Below are 25,708 nucleotides of genomic sequence, written 5' to 3'. Positions count from 1 at the left end.
GCCCTCGACAGTCGGGAGAAAATCAAACATGTTTGATATTCTCCTGACCTCCCGATTCCTGATCAGGAGTTGGTTGTGAGAGGCTGATCGCTGCAGGTAACCCCTTGTACACTACACGACCCACGATCAGGCTGAAAGTCGGGCCGATCGAAATATTCTCTCATGACTGGAAAATCGCCCCGAAAATCGCACAGTGTACGCCGGGCTTTAAGGATGTTGCTCAGGGACCCAGAGTGGCAGTCCGTGGGAGTGGGGCTAAAAAACGAGGCTGCCACTCCCCAACTTGGACTTGGTTGAACTAATTCATAGAACCTGTTGTGAAACCGGAAACTCATTACATTAGGCTAGATCAATTTAGAGTTGCAGATTTGAATCTGAGTTTGTTAAACCTGCCTCATGAAATGGACCCCTGATATTACCTTGCCATTTACTCACTCAAAACTGGTGTCTCTAGACATGAGTGAACATGTTCCTTCAGTATCAGAGGTGTTCTGTCATTTTGAATTTTTCTATCTTTCTGTCTTTTTTTTTTTTTTGCCTTCGTAACAAGGAGATAAACAAGTATTCTCAAGGAAAACTGTTTATAAAACATATATGTTATTAAATATAAAAGGAATAATCACTGAGAAATATTCAGACATAATAAAAGCTATAATAACATTTTGTAATGGTTATTATTTGGCTCTTCCTGTTTAGATTATTCTTCAGGTAGTACTTCTGGAGACAAATTTGATCTGTAGTTTCTCTCATGTGCTCTCTGGTGAAAACTGTAATATTACAGCATAATTCAGAACTAAGAAATTCAAAGAAAAGCTGGATTAAATTTCTACTGAGCTGGAATTGATTTTATTTCCTTTTAAAACATCATATAAATTATAATGTATTTAAAGCTTGGTCATATTGCGACCATAAGCTCTGTACGGTATGTTTCATTTAAATGAGTCTCATGATAGATGTATGTTGCCTTGATTCCTGGTCATTCATTTTTTCCCCCTGTTTTGTATTTCTCTCTCTGGAACAGGTGATCAACAGAAGGTGTTGGAATTAGCAAAGCAGGAGACAAAGCTTGTCATCAGAGATTTTGACTCCTCAAAGGAGTACAACTTTAAGATTGTCACTGTTAACAAGGGGAAGGAGAGTAAAGCTCTACAAGGAAACATTAAAGGTAAGAGACTTTAACAAACATCCATTAGGGCCTATGTTGACAGAAGCTGGCAGCTTCTAAAATGCAAGGTCACTTGATTCGGCTTTTGTTTGAAACTCACGTGATAAATTATGTAATCTTGCTATTAAGAATTTCTGGATGGAAAGTTCAAGGAAAGAATGGGCAAGTGTAAAGGCTTGAGATAAAAATAAAAATAGTCAACTTCACCTGTTGTGACTCAGTGAAGCTCCAATCAGTAGTCCTAGCTAAAGCTGAAACAATATATTAATAGAATAATCGTCAAGACTGAGGAAAAAAAAAAAAACGCATCTCCTCTTGTCAATATGCTTTATCTAGAAGTTCTCAGAGGAAAAGTTTAGTTTCACTTGGTTTAAAATCTGTAAAAACATTATCTAAGTAACCTCTTGCTATTTGATTAGTAGTCTACTAATCAAAAAATAATGGATCGATTAACAAAATAATCGTTAACTGCAGCCCTAGTCACAGCAGTAGTTCTCCATCAGCTGTTATTAGGAGAATAGCTGCTGACTGATTAGGGCGGGGCTACAAAAGCTGTAAGCGTAACAGTTTGAAACTGTAGGAAATAAGACAGGAGCACACAGTGGGAGCTTGTCATCATAATACAACACAGTTATTTCTTTGCTTAGTTCTGTTTCAAGTTAGAGATTTCCCTCCTCCGGGAGAGATGTTGAACAGTCTTTGTTTTCTTAGTTTAAGCTGCACAGCAAGTCACCACTCGCCACATTTTTTTTTCTCTCTGAAGTGTCTAAAACACTTTAAAATACTCAGTTTTAATTTCTTTAATGTCATACTTTATCGTTTGTGAGCAAATAATTCACAAGATGGATAGAATACATTTTGAGAGGAGTCGAAATGAACAAATCATTAATTCCTTGTTACCCTCTCCTACTTTCCTGATATTGGATGGTAATGATAACGTCTCCAACCAGACTCTTTAATTTCAAGATCATAAAGGAGGTAATAAAACTTACTGTAGGATAACTCTAAATCTGCCTCAGGATATCCTCCATGCACCAAAAATATCTGCATTTAGGGCTGAACGATTTGGCAAAAATGCAAAAATAAAAATTGCGTTTATTGTAAACCAATATTGCAATTGCAATTTTATTTAGATTCTCCTTTGCACTAACCAAACTCGTGTAAATGTTTTACTACAGGGTTAAGGTTTTATTCATGACCTGGAAAGCTTGCTTATCCAGAGTCCATTGTTACAGAACTTTACTTAATCTTTTGTCAAAATTCTCCTCGCCTGCATGAATTTGCATACTAGCTGCACATCTCTCTTCCCATCTTTGTGGCGAACGCACTTTAAGCATATTACCACCAACAAAAGGATTGGAGGGATAAATTAAGCACCTTACTGTTGTTAAATGCAATATGAGCAAAATTGATTGTCTCTGCAATGTGTTTATAAACATACAATATATAAATTTACAAAAATATGTACATATATAGATGTCTACTGTATATTCGTAAATTAATTTAGTTGTTGCCATTTGATGGGCTGACCAAAATTTGCCTTAACGAGCAGTTGGACAGGTACCTAATATGGTAATTAGTGACTGTGTGTGTGTTTGCGTGTACAACTGAACATTTCAATAAATTACCTTAGGAAATTCTTGTCATGAATGGCATTTTGCTTAAGATTGGGTCAATTAAAGCAAATGAACTAGAATAAAAAACTATTTTTGTTATCTTTTTTTTTCCCCAAAATCTTTTATTTTTCACCATTATAAACACCATTTTCATCAGTGATTTTCATACATTCTCTAAGAGTTGCTGATAAATCAACTTTGCAGGATAAAGGGTGACCCTAACCTCACATGTCATAATGATCTTGTTGTCACCATAACCTCTAACTGATGAATCCCGTTGAGGCAATTTACCTGATATGAAGCGTTAGTATGACTCTAGAGTGTTTTTTCTTCAATTCTAATTATAAATGTTCCTTTATTATCTCCTCATCCCCTTTAAAGATCTTCACAGTTTGTTTGGACCGACTCTAAATTTAAAATACAGCTTACTGTGAGCAGCTAACATCCTTTCCCTCCCTATGCACAGATTTATTGTCTTGATGGAATATTGCAATCCTTTGTTTTGTCCCAGGTGCCAGCTCTATTGTTGGGATGCTGTGACAGCTCACTGAGGTCATTAAGCATTGCTTATTTAACTGAAAACTCATTTGCATAATTAGGCTTGTGCTTGTCTTAGAAATGTTTATTATTGAGTAATTCCAGTTTGTCTGAAAGTGCTAGGAGGGATTTCCTATCTCTTTATACTGTTTTATCTGCTTCATGTGAAGGATGTATACCTTCAAATTTCAATTACAAGTGGGTAAACAGAATGGATTTGCAATGCATTTGTGGATTTTCTTGGTACAAAGTGGAAGGGAAATGTGTAAAGTATTGATTTCCTATGTTAGCCAGGTTAAGGGTGTGGAGGTATAACAACAGCATGCCTGAGATTACTGTGGGGTGTAAGAAATGCACAGAAACAAGCCAAACGTTTGCTTTGTTTCAGACACTGACATTCATAGATTTGCTGGTATTTACTTGCTGTGCTAGAAAACAGAAATCAGGACATGCTGAGCTTCTAAACTGTCTTCTGCATGCATAAAAGCACAGGTGCAAAGAGCTGTCTATACAGCTTTGATTTACAATCAGGCTAATCGAATGCTCATCAACAGTACACAGACAGCATTGCATGACTATGCATTTAAGGATCTTAGCTCAATCATCTATTAATTGTTGCGTGGTTTCCCGGGTTTGTAATCAGACTTCAATTTTTAGTTTTTACATTTTGATTACAAATTTTTTAATAATAAATTCAGATTTTAGGGTGATCAATGAAGTGCATCACAGAATTATAAAGTAGAAGAAAAAGAATTAATGCCATTTGTTTAAAAAAATAAATAAATTTGGACAAAATGTGGCATTTACTTCAGACTCTTTACTTTTCAAATACTGTATGTATATTCAAAATTTACAATGTTCAGTTCAATTCATTTTTTATTTTAATTCAGTATTTATACAACACCAATTCACAACATCCAATTCAACCAGATCATAAATTGAGATTCAAAGTTTTCTATCTAAGGAAAGCCAGTTGATTGCATCGACTCATTGACTCTTCAGCAATCCCTCAGACTAAGCATGCTTGTAGCAACAGTGGAGAGGAAAAACTCCTCTTTAACAGGAAAATACCTCCAACAGAAACTGATAAGATAACAAATTGTCTTGTACGTCCCATAATAGCAGTGTAAATGCACCTGTTCAATGAAGTTCTCAAAGTACATATCCTTACAGAACATGTGACCATGTAGCATCATGTAAACCAAGGAATGCACTACACAGAATAAGGTTAAAATTCTAAAGAATAGAATAGTTTGCATTTAAGATCACAAATTACAATACAAATACTGTTTGTTGATCCAACTTGGAAAAAAAAGCATAACAGCCAGGAGGTTTGTTGTTGTTTTGTAACAATATTTCAAACCATTCAAGGTCAATGAATTCCTTTGGCAAGGAGCTGCTGGTTAGTGCTGCATTTACAATTTGATTATGTTTCACTTTTATCTTTTTTTCTGTGTAGCTTTTTCTGTGTACATATATTGAACTGTCGTAGATGTTTTGAAAGAATATTGGAGCTTTTTGCAACATTTATTTAGCGGTAAAATATGATTTAATTTATTCATTTGCATCTAGGCCAGGACATTTTCTCGTCTCATCTGCTACTTTATCTGATCTCCTTCCATTCATTAACATAGATTTAGGATTTGACATTGTGTATTCTTCCTTCCAGCTCAGCGATCAGGCTCTGAAACAGCTCAGACTCAAGGGGGGAAAAAAAGTGATGTAACACGAGAAAACAACGAGATCTCAGAAGGTAAGACGCTCAGCGGGGAGCGGAAGGCAAACTGAGCGAAGTGACACACTGAAATGAAAAAAGATTGATGCATCCATCTGCTTTAGGTCTGCGATCATCTACATTCCTGAATTCTGTTTTGAAACGAGCAAAGTGGAAGCTTTTATGCTTTTTTCCCCTGAAACACAGTCTGCAAGTTAAAATGTTGTGAGTTACCAGAAGTACAGAATGGATTCTTTCCTATTTTTGAAATAAAATTCTGTCTGTGCATAAATTGATTCAATAAAACCAGGCGACTTAAAAATGAAAAGCTTCCTGAAGTTTGACTTCTTGCCATTATTTAAGGAGGACTTATCATTACCGTCCTTACAGTATATTAAACACAGTCAAATTCAGTCCTCCTGCGCTCACACAGTCCAAAGAAAATTGAAGAAAAGGAAATTAAATTGGACAAAATCTAAAAATATTAGAAATTAAGCTGAGAGAAGCGCGTAAACAAGCCATTTATAGTTTGGAGGGTGATTGTAAGGACTGCCTGCTGAGGTGAACAGCCAGACACCGCAGGGAGAAGTGGGGAAAAACAAAAAAGAAGGTAAGCCAGAACATTTAATATCCACAGTAGAACTGAGTTAAGCATTCAACTAAGGTTTTTTTTGTAATCATTTCCAAAAAAAAACTTTACACACTATAATGTTTTACTGCAGTAGCATTATGTCACTGTAAAAAAAAAAAAAAATGAAAAGAATAAAGGAAACTCATTCTCTTTAAAATGACTTTATATTTTAGTGCAAAAGAAAACCCCTAAAAACCTAACACAGTAGCCAGTAATTTGTTTTTACAGATTTGCTTGTCTGAATCTTCTTATACTACTAAAATGTAACGTACTGATACTGAATTTTTATTTAATTATATCCGATTTTCTGTTTCCCTTAGGTACTGTACATATATAGTAGACATTAGGTGTACATGTTATTTAGGCACTAAAAACAAAACACGAAAGATGAAAACTTTTTTTAAGGAGGAGGTTATTATAACAAAGTCCCCATAACATTGTTTTGACAGCATTTACTGTAGATGCCAGAACAAAAGAAATACAGAAGAAAACCCACTTTTTAACCCATTAGACCTGTCCATGCACGTCTTGTTAGCCCCTTTTTTGCCATCTGTATTTTTATTTTTCTAAATCACTTGAAGGCTTTAATATTTCTAAAACAGGTCGTCACAGCAGTTCAAACACTCAAGATGCCATTTAAAGCTTTATCAAACATTGCTAAGTCTCTCTGAAAAATATTTTACAACACACACATGCTCCTCTTAAGTTTGGTACATTTCTACCGCTAATCTTTTTTTGCCTGTGTAACAGAGGTTAGAAGAAAAAACACGGTTTATGAAATGCTCAATGTAAACAGCCTGAAGATCAAAACAAAAGCTACGATCTATGCAGGAGCCCTACAATAGATATCAGCATTTTTATTAGACCAGACCTCCTTTTATGAAGTGGAAAAATACAACATTTGGCTGCATTGTCCCCTAAAGAAAGGTCCAGCTGCCCCTCGCTTGGCCTGTTGTGGAAAACATGAATCAACTGATTCAGTCCAGTTTTGCTGCAGCTATAGTAAAGAAAAACAGAGTATAAGCTTCTGGTTTTCAAAAGGATTTTTAAGTTGGAAAAAAAAAATGAAATTAAAATTAAACTTTATTGATTTCACAATGGAGAAATGAGCTCTCTGTATTTAACCCATCCCCTTGGGGAGTAGTGGGCTGCCATTGTGTGGCACCCAGGGAGCAGTGTGGGGTTAAGGGTCTTGCTCAGGGACCCAGAGTCCGCTGTGGGGATTGAACCGGTTACTTGCAACCTTCTCAGAGCACAAGCGCACTGCTCTAATCGCTAGGCCAACACTCCCCCAAGTAGTCATTAGTTGGTATTTTAGATATGCAGTTCTTCTGAGATTGCCTAGATGATTAAAAATATAAATAGAGCTCATTTGAACCCCTTTCTCATGCCCCCTTTTAGTGGCAAGGATGCAAACAAGAATTGGACTTGTGTGTATGCACGTTTCTGTGGATCTAGCTTAGCTATATTAGCAGTTCACTATAGTTTGTTAGCCATTGTTTCCTTGTCTCTTACTCAATTGGTAAAACTCAAACAAGCAGGAACACCTACCATGAGTCCCTGATTATTGTAGACGATTTTCTTCATTTTCTCCAGTTACATAATTTTAGTCCTAAATTGCTTCTAAAGCCCTTAAAAGGTTAAGCATGGTGTAGGATATGTGATGATGTGGGGCAAACTCAACTTTCTATGGCCATTCAGTTCCCAGACTTACAGTAACGACAATTTAAATAAAGAAACTAAACTTTGTATATTGCATTTTTTTCTTGATTCCTTTCAGAAGATCCATTGAATTTTTGTCATCTGTATGTGGCTTATCTGTTGGATGGTTTTCTATGTTTTTCATACATCTTTGAATTATATGTAGTTGTGCACATTAAAATCAAATTTTACCAAAATTCAATAAATAGTGTTGTGTATAAAATGTTCAGATCCATAAACAAAATATGTTGTCTCATTTCGTTTTGTTTAGGTAAAAGCTGTGTTCCTTTGCAGCAACTGAAATTTCCATCTGTGTGTGTGTGCTTCTGAGTTGGCTTCATACTGAGGGCCATTTTTTCGATTTCACCATCAAACTGAGGCCATTTTTCTGGCACTCATTTCCTTTTTTGATAGCTGTTAGATTTAAGACTAAGGTGCGAATTGAGTTTAGCTTAAGGTTAGGGTTCGGTATGCACACTTAATTGTTAGGTTCAGGGTTAATGTCAGGGTTAGGGTGAAGAAAGGGTTGAAAATGACTGAAAGTTAACAGACGTCAACATGTTATATGCGTGGTGCAAAGCAAACCTCTTTGCAAAGGATAGACCACAGTTTAAAACCTGCATTGCAGCTGCTGCTTTAAAAACCACCATAAGATGGGTCACATTTATTTTTCTACATCTGAATCTGCATACGTTTGCGTCCCTCTCAATGTGTTCATTAAACTTGATAGTTTTTTTTCCTTTTAGTGACTCTATACTTTAGAATAGAAAAGTATATTTTAAAGGTCCATCAGAGCTTCAATCTGCTTTTCATTACAAAATCACGCATGTATACACATATTTTCCTTTAATGGATGTTCTAAATTCAACCAGTTACTACCGAATGTTCTAAGTTTTTCTTCTTTTTTAATAGAAAAGGATATTCTTTAATTTGTATGCAATTATCTACAGTGGTTTATTTTAATGAAAAGGCTTTATTCTTTAGATTTTATGTATTTTTTTTTTTTGAAAATTCAGGTCTTCCCAGTGAAGATGTGTCTAAATCTTTTCATTGTTTCTCCTTTGTTACTTCATTCATTACATGTTGAATTAAAAAGAAGGCGACTGAGACCTGTTTCATTTCAAACCCTTTGAAACCACAAAAATGAGGGATGTCTGAGTACTGTTGTTTCCGTACATAATTCCTATGATGTTTGATATATTTTTATGAAAATATAACCTAAAATGTACCACAATCTTCTAATTGGCTTGTTTTTATTTGATAAGTGCTGCCATTTCAAACTTTCTTTGTTGTTATTGCTTAAGCTTAGTCAAAGCAGCATGAATGCAAACAGAGATGAGGGAGAGAAAGGAGCAAAGGAATCCGATCCAAAAAGCTCACATAATTACAGTTTGGACTTACCACAAAAGTTATTTTTCTGTTTCATTACGACTGCTTGGGTTCTGCAAGATTACAAATCTGTGGGAGTCCTCTTTCCGTTTCTTCCGTCTATAACTGTTATAACTGTTTAAACCCTGCCATTCCCGTTTTCTTTTCCAACAAAACCACTTTACACAAATATGTATACAGAAAAAAAGATTACAAATCAAGACAACATTTTGAGTTCAGTATAATTCATCTAATATCTAATATTTGTGAGCTTCAAATGTAGTGTAAAGCATCAAAATGTGAAGTCATTAAAGACAAACAGGTTCTGTAGCATCTACTTGTAAAAAAAGGAACTGGACATAATGCCAGTGTTTCTTCAGTCGTTTTCCCCATCATTTCTCAAAGTGTTTTGATCAGTGTTCATGGAGAACAAGTGCAGCTATGCAAATGTGGAGAGGATAAGTCGGCCTATCTGTAGTTAAATTTGGTAAGGTGGGCCTAGCCCCTGGTTTGGCCCCTGTTTTAATAATAAAAAAATCTATCTTATGATAAACCATTCCTGTTTATTCTTAAATCAGTTTGCTTTTTAACTGTTATTTTAACAGTCATTCAAAGAGGAAGGTGTTGTCCTTTCAGCTTCATTCATCTGTTAGAGCAGCAATCTGCAACCTTCAGCTGCAGTGTTGTGAGAGAGACTTTGGTTTTTAGACTCACCTTTTTTAATAAACTGTGAACTATTGCTCTGTTATGTTTTTCTCATACTTTTATTTTGTGAATTTGGTCTAGAACCGCCACTGCTTTCTGAATTTATGCATTTATCAGCTTTACTTTTTGCTCCACTTCCTTAATGGTCGGTACTTTTCCACCAGCAGCATAGGTTTTTGAACTCAATAATAAAGGTGTTAAATCTTACTAAAAGGAATACATTGGAAGTGTTGAGACCAAAGATGTCTGATTGTGCTGTGCTGGGTGACCTCTGCTTTAGCTCAAAGTGAAAGAAGCCTTAGTTTGGCCCATGTGACAAAAAGCCAAAGTATTCAAGATTAGACTGCAAAGAAGCTCTACTTTAATTTCAGATATTTCTATTTTAAAAAAGTTTCACTTTTCTGGTCAAAATTTTGTTTTCAAGGAAATGTAAATTTTGGTAAATTATGAAATAATTCGCTAATTTGGATCTATTGAATTACAAATGCGTGTAGAAAGAAATTACTTAACCTTGCACTCAAATTAAATGGACAAAAAAACACCTTTGAATGTAAAAGTACAGTATATTGTAGAATCTTATAAGACTAAGTTGAGGTGCTCTATGGGCTTATTGCAACATGATCACAGCTGAGATCATGTTGGTAACTATAATCTGCAGCCTGTAATGCAATATTTCTGGTCTACACTATTCAACAATTCAACTTTGACATTTTTACTCTGTGATGGTAGTCACAGTGTTAATAACAATATTGAGACTTCTCTCACCTCCCCCAAACGCTCTTGTTAGAAAACCTCACTTGCAAGTTTCTGTGCCTCCAATCCTGGTAGCCATCTTGCACCTCTGTTCTCATTCTTGCTCTATGAGAAAACAATTTTACCACTGGACTTTGTTTTCCAAGTTTGAAGACGTTTCACTTCCCATCCAGGAGGCTTTCTTTATTCAAAATGTCTGGAGTAGTTTTCAGTTCCAGGTTTATAGAGTACATGTAGCTCAAAGCTTTCTTATGGCTCAGGAAACAAATTGAACCGAAACAACAGGACCAACAGTCGTTGAGATGTTCCTACTAAAACGGAACGGAAGCACAAAGAACAGGAATGCATCAAAGATGCTCTCCAAATCTGTGGATATTTAACTTGTTAACTTTTACATTTTTTTGGGAATTACAACGGTGCTGTTTTCCAAAGGTCCAAGCACAACTCAAAAATTACTTAGTGCTGCTTTAAGATAATACTAAGACTGGAGATTTCCTCTGATCCAAATTAAATGCAAATAGATTTATGGTCATCCTCAATATCATAGGAACTGTTGCTACTAAGGATTTGCTTAAATATGTAGAATCTCATAGTAATTAGAGTTTGAAAGTATATTATATTCTGTGGTGTGAAAGAAAACTATATTCCATTGAATCGGTTTTTATAATTAGGCCTTAGAGTTGCATTTGCTTAAGTTCAGAAACTTTTTTTTTACCAAAGGTAAAAACAAATTAAGAATTTTTGATGTGATGACAGTGCTTGTAATTTAAAATCATTTTAAATGGCTATGTAAACATTTTGTTTAACAATTCTAAGCTCGATAACCTTTGATTGTAGACAAAAGACATTGAGACACTGATCACCAAAAAATTGTTTTAAGTTTTAAGCTCTCTTTACATACCTTTAAACTCTCATTCTATTTGTATCGAAATGTTTTTAAGGTAGTCCCAGGTTTTTGATGGCAAAAAAACAACAACACAAGAAAAAGCAGTTTTAAAAACAGTCTTAACTGCTCTAATATCACCAAACCTCGTATTCTCATGCAGGTTCAGTAAAGCATAGTGAAAATAGAAATGGACTTGGAGAGCGCAGACTTCCCTTGACATATTGTGACTTCCACCTTAAATTAACACTTGTATTTACAGAATCGTTCAAAAGAATTCCTGGATCCAGATGGTGATCCTTTCATAGCTTTTCAAGTTATCCTCTACACAGACAGACAAACTCTCCTAAAAACAAAACTTCCCTGGCAGAGGTAAAAATATACCTAAATAGAAGAAATTTAAAAAAGATCCAAAGCCACTAAGTACAACAAATGCCAAAAAATATGATTCAGCCCAAGCTTTGGCAAATGAAACTGGATTAGGCTTCCATGAATGGATTTATCCTTTCTTGTTTTTCCTTATTTAATTCATCCCCTTAAGAATTAGATCCTAAATAGCCGTTTGCGGTTTCTGATCATGTATTCATTTTGTTGAAGAAACCACATGCATATGTGTCCACTTAATTTGCAAAGTCTTGTGTGTGAGTCAGTTTGTGTCTCTGCAGTCTGATGTAACTGGCTGCAGGCTAAAGGGGACAGATGGGGGACGAAGGAGCCAATCATTGATAGGAGGCTTTGTTTTTCATCACTGCTGCCCACGTTCAGCTTCTTTCCCATCCTGAATTCCCAAAGACATGCTCCCTTTCAAAACAGGACCTCACAAATATTTGCTCTTGCACTGTTTTCTATTAGCTGATTTCTTAGTCTTTCTGTCACGTTTTATGGCTGATTTCTTTATTCTTTGCAACATTAATATTCCGGTTTGGAATGAAAAACATGCTTTGACCAGCTCAGAGGAAATTCAGATTAGAAATTTCCCTTTTTATGCAAAGGTGATTTTGTAAACCTAAAGCACACACAAAAAAATTAGATTTAAATTTTGTAACCTGCTATTCTGTCACCTGTTTTAAGAAAATATCCACACCTTAAAGTCATGCAAATTCAAAAAGCAGATCCAATTTTCAAGTGCCTGATATATTGCTGTTCAAATATAATGTAATTTCTCACTTTCCAGTCGAAGGCTTTTTAGATTTATTAGTTTTTACCACCTGTTATTTTCCTATTTTCCCCTTTAGTTTTAGTCACAGTTTTGCAGTTTTCTTTTGCCTCTCTCTCTCTCACTGTTCTTTCTAAAGCTTCACCTTTTTTCCTTTCTAAATTTTTAAGCTGAAAGCTGACAGTCTGCCCCTTGCCCACACTTGCTGAATACCACAGGTTTAGCTGTGCAGGCCTGTTCTTGGTCCGCCGCCTTGCTGCTGATGAGACCTTTAACAGCTGCCTGCCTGAGAGGCTGTCATTCTCAAGCTTTTGCTGCCTGTTTGTCTGCTGGTGACAGACTTTCCTCACCCTTGTGTCTGCAAGTCACCTAGATGTTCACATGCAGCTTGTGATACTTCATTGCTCTCCGGTTACTGTTTATGTAGGAATCACAATTTAGAACGTAATAGCTGGAGGTGGCAGATGGCAGTTGTAATTAACTGCACAGCAGTAATACCAGAGGCTACTGGTGACTGATGCAATATTTCCAAGACTGCACAATTATTTGTTGATCATCATTATAAAAATACCAGCAAACTGATGTTAGAGAAGAAAATCAGTGTATGTCAATATAAAACCAAAATGTCAGTCATGATCTGTAAAGTTGGAAAAAAAACAAACTTCCTTTATTAAGCTTTTTATATTGCTTTAGCAAATATGCACCCAGGTTATCAAAAGGCAGTAAAACACAGTGAAACACAACATAAGCAGGCTGGAGTCCATTAAAATATTCATCACTGCAGATGTCTTGACTTCTTTCAGGAGAATTGGCTCTATAATTGCTAGATAATTTTTTTTTTCTTCTTTGTTAGTGTCCTCACTGATACCCTACCCCCTATAGATTTTTATTGATCACCTGTGGGTATTAGACTAGAGTGCACACTTACCATATGCTGCCTTCAGGGAAACTCATTGGACCAAGCTTTTTTCAGAACAGTAAATAGTTATATTCAGTTATAGTTTTAGTTATTTTTAGAGGTTTTTTTTTTTCCTGTTAACCTTTAAAAAAAAATGAACATATCTTCACAACATCTGTATGTTGAATCAGGTTGGCTAAATAGTCAATGGGCTAATCCAGGTTGTGTCCAAATTATTCAGCTTGTGTTCCACAGCTAATTGGAAATGCATACAACAAGCTAGTAGCAATATTTACTCTGCATTTCATGCATTTAAAATTATCTAATAAAAGCTGTTATTATATTATTGTTATGCCTTTTCTTAGTTGGATTTCAAAAATGAAGCTTCAAAGGGGGATTCTTTTGATTTTGTTAAACTTCCAATTAGTTATGTTAAACACGGGCATCAGGATAACAAAAATACTCCCAAAATCCATAATAAATATATATATATATACATAGTAAATATACTGAAAATCTAAAATATCAACCTCATATGGGAGATATTAATGAAATAGAGCAGGTGATAGAAGAACAAACTGCACTCAGTTAGGGAAGAAGTTCTGTTACATTCAATTGCAAGTCACTTACGTGTTAATGCAAGAAATCTTTCTTAGGTTTTTTATTTGAATGATGGTAATAAATAAAAAACAGTCCTTAAGTTATGATTTGATCTGAAGGATGAGCCAATAGCATGAAAAAGCAGGTGAGGAAAAAGTGATTTAATTTATTTATTCACTACCAGCTGTGAGGACTCCCAGGCTTCCATCATCTGTCTCCAACCACACTTCATTCGTACTGTATGTCTTTAGATTCACACTTTGGCCAGTCTGGTCATCCCTCTGCAGTTGGCCATGAAGCTTGTTGACCTCAACAAGCCCTCCACCATCCATATATATCATTCAAGGTCATCTTCATCACAATGCAAGAACCACATAATATATCATAGAGAGCAGGAAACTAAAATAAAAAGGCAGATGTCAAGCAGGAGAGGCCACTGGAAATTTTAGCACAACCACTCTAGAACCCTTTAAATTCATTTTACAGTTACAGCCAAAATGTGAAAAATTAGGGAACATTTTCGTGTTGTTTTCTAGAGATGATCTTGTCTCACTCCTTGTGTGTTTTGTCTAGACCCTTCATGGGTCCTGATACTAGCTGGAACAGTCTAAATACCATCTAAAAGCACACAGTATTTCTCAGGGATTTAAAAGACTATCATTGTTTTCCTATTGAAGAAGTTTAAAATGTTTTTCCAGAAAAATCCAATTTTTAAGAGCACTTTAATGTTTGTCACAATCCTCCTTGTTCAAACTGAACTATAGCTGCCATACTGTAGGTGGACATTTATTTAACTGGTTCTTTTAACCTAGAATAAACCTTCCAGGAGACTTATTTTCTTTTTCCATCATCAGTTAAACAATTTGTCAACAATTCTCTTGCCGTTTGTCCTTGATTGTGTGATTGATGTTGAGTGCAAGCTTACACCAGAGCACTATAACTCATGTAATCTTTCTTTAATGTCAGAGCAGGTCGGCCTATGTCCCTGTCTGCTGATCCGTCTAAACTCTTCTTCTGGTTGGACTTTTATAAATAATATTAGAATCAGTGTAATCTAAACCTTTTTTCCTCTTTGCAATAAATTTAATATTATTTCATTCACCTTTTATGAATTACAATTCTGAGGTGTAATACAAAAAAAGAAAATGTAATTAGGGGTTTTCAGAAATAAATATTGCAGTAAATGTAAAGCGTTCACTTTGTGGTTTTACTGAACCTGTTTTGAGGTTAGCTCCTACAGATTAAACTGTGAAAATTACACGCAAAAAATTCACAGAAATTATAACATTAGGTGTTTTTTTAATCTAAATATGAAATAATCTGAATGCTTTGAACACAAGTTGTTTATGATGTGTAGATAATAAATATCTGGATTGGTACTGTGGATTCAGGAGAAAGCTTGTGCATTTATTGTAAAAACGGATTTAGCTTTCAGAGGAAATAGTTTGTTCAGGTAAGCCGAAAGTCATATGTGATTTTTATTGTTCATTTACTTCATTTATGTTCCTATATTTATTTTTTATTTGTTTTAACAGGAGGAAGTCCCTAGGGGCAACAGACAATAACATATGCCATCATCATAAACCGTACATGACGCAGTGCTGTTTTCTAATAGCAGATTGTTATCTAAAGGATGTTATGAGGTAGCTTCTGGCAATATTTCAGCGATGTTCTGGCTTTGGCAGTGGAACATTTGTTGACTCATGAATAGGGTTCACATTAGAAACTTTAATAGCTCTTACCAGAAGTGTTAAAATGTGCAAGAGATAAAAACTAAACTTTTCCAGCTTTTCATGTGCAGGTTTTAGTCAGATAACACACCATGCCTCTTAGCCACTTGCAGCCATTTAACTGACCGGTAGTTCTTGACCAAAGGCTATATTTACTTCTGTGCATTTCTCCAACTTTTATGCATGCATGATTATAACCTTGAAAAACAAATCAGCTCCCTTAACAGCAATCCTACTCTTATAGTGTTCTAAGGAGCTGTTGATGTGTAAAAAGTACCCCTTTTGCTGCTGCAAGCTTTAAAACATCTTCGTGACACTCTCCCATATAGTTTTTGATAGACATTTGGGGAAAAAATGGCACCCAGAATTTGTTACTATGGTTACAAATGTTATTTTTGGGACATTGGGTTTCTATTTTCTCTTGTCTTTGAGCTTTAATACTTCATTACTCTGGAATGATAAATAAAATAAGGTTGGTATTTGAGCTACAGCATGTAATGTATGCTTGTTAAATGCCTTGTTGCTGAACTTGCCTTTCCCTTCTTTTACAAGAGGCAAGTACGGACTTGTGGTAAATACATACAAATGTGTTGAGCTGGTTAAAGAAAGGGGATCCAAACATATAGTGCAGTGATCCATCTGATTAATTGCTCACATTATATTTGTTTGAATTGCTCTTAAAAGCCGTTGGTCTGATTTACATCAGTGTTTTTTTTTTTTTTTCCCACCTGGGTTCAGAAGTGGGAAGCAGGCGTGTTGTTACATCACTGAACATACAGCATGTAGAGAACACACGCTTATTAGGTAACAAAATTAAGGTGAGCCTAAGGTGAAACTTTTTTTCATTAAAACCATAAGTCACAGTCAAGTCTCTGTTTTAAAGATCATACTATCGTCTCTGTAGATGGAAAATTTTACTGAAGTTATCTGAGTTTGTAATAAGGTATGTTTTCATGGCTTTACTGTGTGGAACATTCATTCTTGTATGCATGTGATAATTATCCTAATTTCTTGCATGTTTGTATGTTTTTACCCTTAAATATAGTCTAACCTTTGGAAACTCTTTTTTGCCTTAGCTTGACAAGACTGTGCAGAATGAGGCTTGCAAACGTATTTTTACAAGCTCCGTAAAAAATAAACTCAACAGACTTCTGACAAATTCACTTGGAGAGGAAGCAAAGCTGAAGGCTCAAAGTCTTTGATTCAGCTTGTCAGCAACATGGTTAATGCTACGCTTTGAGTCACTTTTTGTCATGCCATACGTCAGCAGCGGCCTAGTATTAGGATTTAATGAACTAATCTCTACTAAATTGTGCTTCCTATGGGTTATTTGAGTATAATAAATCAGCATTGATCACAAAATGTGACAGGACACAAGAGCAAATGATGGTAGAGGGTGGATGTTTGCAGCCCTGCTGGCACGGTCTCCTAGTCTGTGATAACCTGGCGTAAGGCTTCACCTGCTGATTATTTTGGCTGTCTACAATTCCATTAATTGCCTGATTGGTCATGTACTCAAGGATTATTTTGTACCATTTCTGCTTTCTTTAGCAGCATGTATATTATTTTAGTAAGTTCAGCTTAATTGGAAACATGTGAATTAAGAAACAATTAATATCTAATATTTGATCAGTTTCAGTGTGAAATATAAAATTTGGAAGCAAGATGTAATCCCGAAAAAAATTATAACAGATAATTTTTAAACTATTAGCTTTATCTTGTGATTAGAGGGTCCTTGGTCTAAATTGCTTTCTATGATCTGTCTGTATAAAGTGTGCATATTGATTGGTTTCTCTAAATGGACTTTAGGTTTGTGCATAGTTGCACAGTCGTATGTCTGTGTAGCTCTGCTATGGACTGACGATCCATCAAGGTCATTTCCCGCCTTTTGCCTAAAGACTGCTGAAGATGTGACCCTGTAGATATAGTTGAAGATGGATGGACTTTATTGTATTGCTTCAGCAGTGTAATCTTATGTACATTACTTTTATTAAAAAGCACAAGAAAACAAAACAAAAACAAAATATATATATATATATATATATATATATATATATATATATATATGATTAAAAAACTTAAGTGGAAAAATTTATATAAAACATCATCATCTTCTGTTAAAATGTAAGTTATTTCTAAATTAACTCTCTGCAGCAACCTAAAAAAAAAACCTTTATAAAAACACAATCAAACCCCAACTTGAAATAAATAATTTTTTGTTTTTTCCATCCATCTTTTTTCTGCTCGGTGTTACAGTGGGTTGCACAGCTGCCTTGCAGAAGGTTTAGGGTTCGATTCCCAGCTCAGGTCTCTCTGCATGGGGTTTGCATGTTCTTCTTTTTTTGTTTTCCTTTTTTATTTTAAATCTAATAGAAAATATGTGCCCACAATAAATCTGTTGAGGAGCTTTAGCTTCAGACATTTTAATTATTGAGCAACTAAACTCATTCTTGGTACATGTCCACTTTTAAAGCTCAACACGATTCCTATATTGAGGTCTGAATGCTGAACCATTTGTTCAGGCTTACAGTAATTGGACCATCCCCAGAGACGATAGACTGCAGTAATGAAATCACAGGGAGTGTCAAAGGTTCCACACATCATGGGTATGTGGAGATACATTGCTGAAAGGGGCCCTCTAAGCATACTTGACTTAAGACCAATTTTGTTGCCCATTTTTCAATTATCCAGAGACTGAACAGTTTCTATCTCAGCAGTAATTTGTTAAGTAGTTCTTGCCTGTGGCTCTATAAAAGGTTCTTGTCTGTATTGGTCTAAAGTCCAAAGTCTAATGTATAGCAGATATAGAAGGACCTGTAATAGAAGTAAAACTTCAAGTAGTTTCACAAAGTGGTGTCCATAAAATAAAAACAAACATATAGCAATGTCATCTTTATAGGCGTTTGTTCTGTAATCCTTCATTTGAGTTTAGTATTTTTTTAGATTGAACTGAAAAGATTTAAAGGTTTCCTACTTTATACTGACATGGAAGACTAGAAAGAAAACTTGAGGTCCTGTGAAGATATAAAAAAATTACATATTCTGCTTAAGCAACACGTAAACGTGTTACATACTGTAGATAAACTTGCCTTCCTAGAAAACAATAAACAGGATTTGCAGTTGTAGATGCAAAGTTATGTGGTGAGGTATTTATATATATATATATAAATACTTAATCTGTTCATGTTCATAGCTGTAATAGATTAAGATTTTCAGTTATTCTCACTTAATATTTGGCTGTAAAATCTATAGTGGCATTATAGCACTCATATCCCTGCTGTACAAGTTGTTTTCATGTTCCAACTGGTATTTTGACAATATGTATTTGCTAAAATCATAAAATAGGCTTTCAGATTTTGAGGTATCTTGGCCAGCAACCCTAAGCTTTAACTCGCCTCACTGATTCTGAATCAGATTCAGATCAGAACACTGGCTGGGATGCTTCAAAACAGAAATGTTATTTCCATTGTTAATAATACAAAATGGCTTATTTAAAGACAAACCTGTCAGGGGTATGTCTAATTTAGGCTTTGCTGTGTAGTTGTAGATGAGCAGAGCACTGTACTCAGATGATTTATATATATTTTTAACTTTACTAAAAAAAAACAAAAAAAACTTAAAAGTATATACATGGTATCTATCAGAGTATATTAAAGATGTTCCCTTACAGTATATTTAAAGCATAAAATAAAGCACAAAAACAAAAAATAACATAGTACATTGCTGAATCTATCTTGAGTTTGGCATAATTAAGTGAAATGAAGGTTGTAAATGCTAAATATTTCCAGACTGCCAATAAACATCAATTCTATACACATGAAATTGATTGGAAGTCTGTTTTCCTATGTCATAAATCTTCCTTTCAAATTAATATTCCTCATGATGTACTTGTTATCTATATTTTTTTTATAATTACAGTAACTTGACTTTTTGGGGGAAATGTGATAAAATAGACAAGGCTGCCTGTTTGACAAAGATAGGCTGTCCGAGTAATTAGGCCACATGGGTAATGCAGTAATGAATGCACATGCGTAGATGAGCCTGGAATTGACTAGAAACATGGCAGAGCTTCTGGAAAGCTTTCAACATGCATGGTTCACAGGCAACACATTAGGAGGACGAACACAGCCGGGTTTGCCAGCTGCAGGAATGTCTATCTGCTCCACCACAAATAAAGATGAATGATGAAGTGATAAATCATCTGTGTAGGGCAGTTGGAAGGCCAGGGAAGGAGAGGAAGTTGATTTAGTGAAACTGAAACAGGAGCAAAGCAATGTATAGCTAAGGTGTGATGGGGGGGGGGGGGGGGGGGGGGTGCAGTAATGCTGGCAAAGCAGTGAAGTTCCAGAGCAGCTGAAGCTCCATCATCTTCTATTTGACACTGTGACAACCTCATTTAGATTTGAGAGAGAAATGAGGGCAGTCAGATGGTAGGAAGAGGGAGACAGAGCAGCAAATGGCTTCAATGTGAACGCAACCAGCTGCTCGATGCTCAGTGCATACTTTCACATCTGATAACCAGAATGCAGCATGAAGACAACAGTGTAATAGGGTGATCATCTTCATAGTATTAAAGCTGTGTAGATTCTGTAGAATATTTAACTTAGGAAATGTTTAACTGAGCTTGGCGGTTTAAAAAAAAAAATTAAGATTTTTTTTTGTCATCTTCTCTGCTGCATGGACATCTTTTCTTTTTGCCTCTTTGCTAATTAATCCCACTCCAGTTTCCTTTGGTCTTCATATTGTGAGGCAATATTCATATTTTCCCTATTATGCAATCTATCAGATTGACCCATTGAGGCATTGCACAGATCCACCCGCAGCAGCAGTGGGGTAGCAATGATGCTGCATCCTATCGGGTAGGAAAAAAACACAGATCGTTGGCTGGTTTGGGAATGATATACGAACCTGGACTTTTTACCTGTGCCTTTAAAGGGTGCTTCATCTCCTAGAGGGCCAGGGACGCATGTTCACCTGCCTGCACGCACACTGTCTGAGTCAGTGAGGGAGTCTGGAGGGCGATGGACAAGCAAGTGCTCCGGGTTTTCATAGCACTGACTCAAGGTTCTTAAACAGACAAGTTACTGTCATAGATGTAGGGTTGCAACTAATGACTATTTTGCTAATCTATTAGCATTTATTTCTCAATTAAAAATCACATAGTAAAAGGTCCCTTAAATAATTAAATAAAAAAATTAAAATGTTTCCTCTTGGTTTGCGGATACAGCATGGTAACCAACAAAAACCTTTTTTTTATATTAAATGCAAAATGTTTATGTATTTATTTTTACTATTTTAGTATAATTACTGCTTTAATTGAGTTACTCTTGAGTACACAGTGGGGATAACAATGATTTGATATGCAGATAACTTGGCCGGTTTTCCCTTGCAACGCATGTTGAAGTTTGAATCATGGGTGCTCTTCAGCTGTGACAGAATATAAAACAGAATTCATGACAACATTGTTTCATTTTCAGGTAATTAATTAGCATTTTATTGCATGACCTATTCAATCTCCTACCAAGCAAATGGGTTCCCTCTGAATAAAAGACAGCTGTCCACACATTTAATCAAACAAACAAACTCCACCCTCTCCACAGTGGCCAATACTAAAAAGCTCTGTAAGAACATCAGGGTTGAAATTTTAGGCCTGCATAAGTCTGGGAAATGATACAGGAAAATATGCAAGAAGCTTGGTGAAAAGGTTAAAACTTCTGGCACAATACTAAGAAAGTAGAAGGAGCTCAGGAATATATGACTCTTATTCAGCCTGGCACTACATGCAACATCCCACATTCTGGGAAATCAATGATCGGAAGGAAGTTGAGGGATTGGTCCAGGACTACACAGTCAAATCTGTTTAATTACCTTAAAGGACCCCAGCCTCAAAGAAGACCAATGCTGAAAGATTTGAATGGAGGAGTGGTCCAAGATTTCTGCTGCATTTTATACCTTGTTAAGAGCTATGGGAAATATCTGATATCAGTAATTGAACACAAAGGTTTCTATACCAAAGATGTTGCTTTTCTTAAGTATCAAATGCTTAAGTCAAGAAATAAAATGCAATTAATTACTTTAAGATAAGATTGTGACGATATCTGGTTTAGGTTCTGTAACCCAAGGTTCAAAAGAGCCTATGACGAAAATAAAAGACTTCTACTTGCTTTGAAAGTGGGAAAACCTACAAAATCAGCAGTTAATGAAATAATTTCCCCCCACTCTAGTACATGTACAGGTATGTACAGATGAAAACATTTTGAACAATTACTTATATACCTTTTATATGAACAGTTCAAAACCCGAGCTAGTTTTCAAGGGTTTGTTCTTGCCTCAACAAACTGCATATGAAATTTTATTGGGGTTATTTTAAATTGTTTATTTAAAAAGTATTTCATTTATTGATACGGCTAGATGCCCTGCTCACATGTTTCTGCTTTATCCTATTCTTCTTGTCATGCCTTGAAGTTTTTGGCTGCATTTCTGCTATTTTGGGAAAACACTTTGTGTTCCTATTTACTGGTGAAGTATGATTTAACTTTCTTATTGTTGGTTATTTTCAGGCTTTGTTTCTGTTTGCCAAAAATCCCTTCAGGGATGCCTTTTCCCTAAAGCTTTTTAGCACAGGATGACAGTTTGTTCTTTGGCAGATTTCTCTCATGCTTGAAGTTCTTTCTTCTTTCCTTTTCATTTGGGTTTTCTTTTCATCCTGAATCTTTCCCTTTTCCTCTATTATTGTCAGCTTTCCTTACATTTGAACCTTATATTAACTCCAAATTGTCCTTCCAGTGTGTCTCTATTTCCTTTTTGTATTTTTTTTTTTTTTTAAGTTTACCCCTGGCTGCTACTGTAAGTAGCCCTGCTGCCTTGCAGCATGACGTTTCTGGGTTTGATTCCCGGCATGGGGTCTTTCTGTATGGAGTTTGCATGTTCTCCCTGAGCATGCATGTGTTCTCCTCGGGTACTCCGGCTTCCTCACACAGTCCCAAAACATACAGTAACTGTTTGGTTAATTGGCTTCTCTAAATTCTCCTTAGGTGTGAGTGTGTGCAGGAATGATTGTTTGCACTGTTTGTCTGTGTTGCCCTGCGATGGACTGGCAAGCTGTCCTCTCCCGTAGACAGCTGGAGATAGGCACCAGCACCCTTAGCGACCCCAATTGGGATAAACGTGATGGAAAAATGGATGGTTTTTCCATGTAATCTTGTAGGCTTGAACACAAACTTTATTGACTGATTAATTTCTGTTTCTATTACATATCACTAGTATCTTTCATATTTGTAGCCCTCTTAAATACTTATACTGTATCTGTTCTTGCATTGTGGGAATGACCCATTAGTTAAATTTAGACCTAAGCACCATCTTCTCTACATACATCTTATTTTGTTGTTAATAATGAATTTTTTTTTTTTATCAATATGCCTTCAGTTTCATCTCACTTCACCTTGGAAACAGAATGCTTGAAATAGGAGGCATGGAAAACATCCAAAACATTAAATATGTTTTGTTGATGCCATTTAATTAAGTGATTTTTCCACTAAATATAGATTATTTAATTAATCTACTGCGTGCTGAATGATGATTAAATACTAAATGTTTCTAGTAGTTGGTGGGAGCAAGCTGTTATTTTATAAACAGGTCATGGAAACGTTCGATTTATCGACTTTTTTTTACCTTTTTTTGTGATTTTCTCCCACCCAAGATATATTTTTAGATTTCTTTTGGGAAAATTAAAAAGGTACCATGAAAGCCAAAGTTCTATAAAAAAAAAAATCTTTGTGACAGAAGTGTTGTAGCGTACTGTAGCCTTAGCGTAGTTTACCATCATCCTCATAATTTTCACGTCTTGTGTTGAAAACAAAAAAACCAAAACATTGTTCAGATTCTAAGCACAATTACTCTATGTACTCAACCGTATAATACTGTATAACTCAGGCTGTTTTATTGAAAGAATTTAAACATTTCTGTGGCATTTTATCTTTCCTTTATATATGGTGTCTTTTGTGACACTTTCTTGAACTTCAGATAAAAGTAAAGCTTTCATTAAGGTATAGTTTACCATTAAAACTGCAGCCTTTCTTCTTGCTTGCTGACACAGCAAATTTGATCAAAGTAAAGAATTATAGTTTTCAAGTCAGCAGATTCTCCCAAAGGGTTTTCAAAGTTGACGAGGATGTTTAATATTCAAAGAAGCAACATCAAAGGTATTGGGAAAGCTAATTATTCTAAACTGTGTTTATAGTTCAGACATTAGTAAGAGTGCAAAGTAATTTGTTTTATAAACATGATGCTCAGATGTCTGACTTTTATAAAATAATTACAATGTGTGTTGAACTTTGTTTTCAGCATATAGTGATATATTGCCTTGATTTTTTTATTGATTGATTTTTTTTGTGGATTTTAATTTTATTTATGGTCTTATGACTTTTATTGCTTTGGGAGGTAAAGGTTTCAAAAGACAAAATGTATGCCAAAGCCTTTTGCAGATAAACCCAATGAATTATCGAATCACTGCACTGAAACAAAACAAAGATGTTTTTATTAAAATGCATCCTTTGTCTTGTTTTATGGATTATCCTGTGAAGGTCTTATGATGCACAGAGTAAAACGTTTCTGCTGCCTTCAATTTGCGCACTTTATCATAAATTAATCTTTATTTTTAGTAACATTAACCATTTAAACAGTTTATTCTAAACTAGATACAAAGCAAGATAGTCTCAATATATTTTAACCAAGCTGTAGCTGTAGCACAGTTTCTTTGAGTGGAGTGCTTCCAGAATGATGGAAGGATATCTTTCCCTGCATCTCTGAAGTTAACATCATTGAAGTCATCACCATTATTTGTCCAGGTGTTTCTTCTCCGTAATATTGATGATGCATAATAAACTCAGATTTTTCTTGTTGACCCAGCTCAGGAATCTTGGAAATGATCTTAAAACAAACTCTGCATATTGATGCTAGATTTTGATAAAATCATTAAGCAGATTTCAGAAGGATCTGCAATCGGCTGTCTTTAAAGCTGCAGCAGTCTAAGGGATCCTCCAAATAGCATCTAAGTGTTAGCAAAAATCCCCCCAAAAAATCTGGTTACAAGAGTGAACCAAATGAAAAAGTACTAATAAAGAAGGCCTAGTTTGAAAATCTGAATGTTAAGTTTTCTTACACGCATTGCGTACTTTGTATGAACATAGGTAAAACTTTGGACCAAACCCTGATGCTATTAGAAATAAATACAGAAATAAATATATTCTTAAAGTTTGAATGCACCAAAAATATATATAAAATATATAAATGTTAGCATTGATTGAATTACACAAAATTCACAGCATCAAAATGTATTATTACGTCTTACATGGCCTCTTTATGTATACTGCTAACTGAAACACATGTTCATGCGTCGACAACAAGTAAAAGCAGGAATTCCAGCACCATTTTTAAATAAATTGCTAAATATCTGACCCCAGCTCAGTGACAACCTTATAGTAGTCTAACTATAGTAGTCTAAATAGTCTAAACGATAGACAAAAGCTGTCTGTTAAAGACCACCTGCTCCTAATTACTGTAGCGAAATGAGGCAGAAAGACGCGCAGAAATCGAAAAAGGACAGAAATAAACTAATAAGGTTGAAGGTAAAAAATAAACAAGTGAAGTATTAGGCACTTTAATAATTTAATTGAAAAATTAAAAAGAAAAATTATATAATAAAGTATTTATTGCCAAGGCAAATAAAAAAATAAAAGTCAAATATTTTTATACATTCCATTCATAAATACTGCTTAACTGTATTTATTTGATGTCTTTTTTTGCTCATTTAATTTTATGCCTGTTTAGTTTTTTTCCAGGTTTATCTATAATGGTGTTAGTGTTTCCTCCTTATAATACTGTGTGAATAATTACGGTAAATACATGCATGCTGGTCTCTTTTGTGGGTCTGCTAAAATTACTCTTTGTCCGATAAGTGAGCCTAATTAAAACACATACTCTAACAGGTTAAGTATGACTGTACGTTCCAATTTGTCTCAATTATAGTTTATGTCTAGCTAATTTAAATTTTTTTCTCATGGAGGGGATCAATCCTGGTTATTTCTTTGTTGAAAATAACAGCTGCTTCTGAATTCATATGTTTTATGTGTCACTGAAAATATATTTTTTTAAAAAATCAAAGTAGCGATAATTACATCTATGATTTAACTAGACTAAAAAGTCTTATAGTATTTAGGATATGTCTTTCAAATCCATTTTTAGCATCTTTGT

General features: G+C 35.1%; 1 protein-coding gene across 1 annotated transcript in view; it reads left to right on the top strand.

Annotated features, from left to right (window-relative positions):
- Positions 1 to 25,708, top strand: part of LOC119779922 (collagen alpha-1(XIV) chain) — a 281,288-nt gene that overhangs the window by 27,286 nt on the left and 228,294 nt on the right. Inside the window, exons 4-5 of the mRNA XM_038279773.1 lie at positions 1,022 to 1,165; positions 4,988 to 5,071. Coding sequence (XP_038135701.1) covers positions 1,022 to 1,165; positions 4,988 to 5,071 — 228 coding nt within the window. The remainder of the gene's footprint in view (positions 1 to 1,021; positions 1,166 to 4,987; positions 5,072 to 25,708) is intronic.

This window comes from Cyprinodon tularosa, unplaced genomic scaffold (assembly GCF_016077235.1).
Source record: "Cyprinodon tularosa strain WSP-4 unplaced genomic scaffold, ASM1607723v1 ctg153, whole genome shotgun sequence".
In the NCBI taxonomy this organism is placed as follows: Eukaryota; Metazoa; Chordata; class Actinopteri; order Cyprinodontiformes; family Cyprinodontidae; genus Cyprinodon; species Cyprinodon tularosa.
This window is presented reverse-complemented; position numbering and strand designations above follow the sequence as displayed.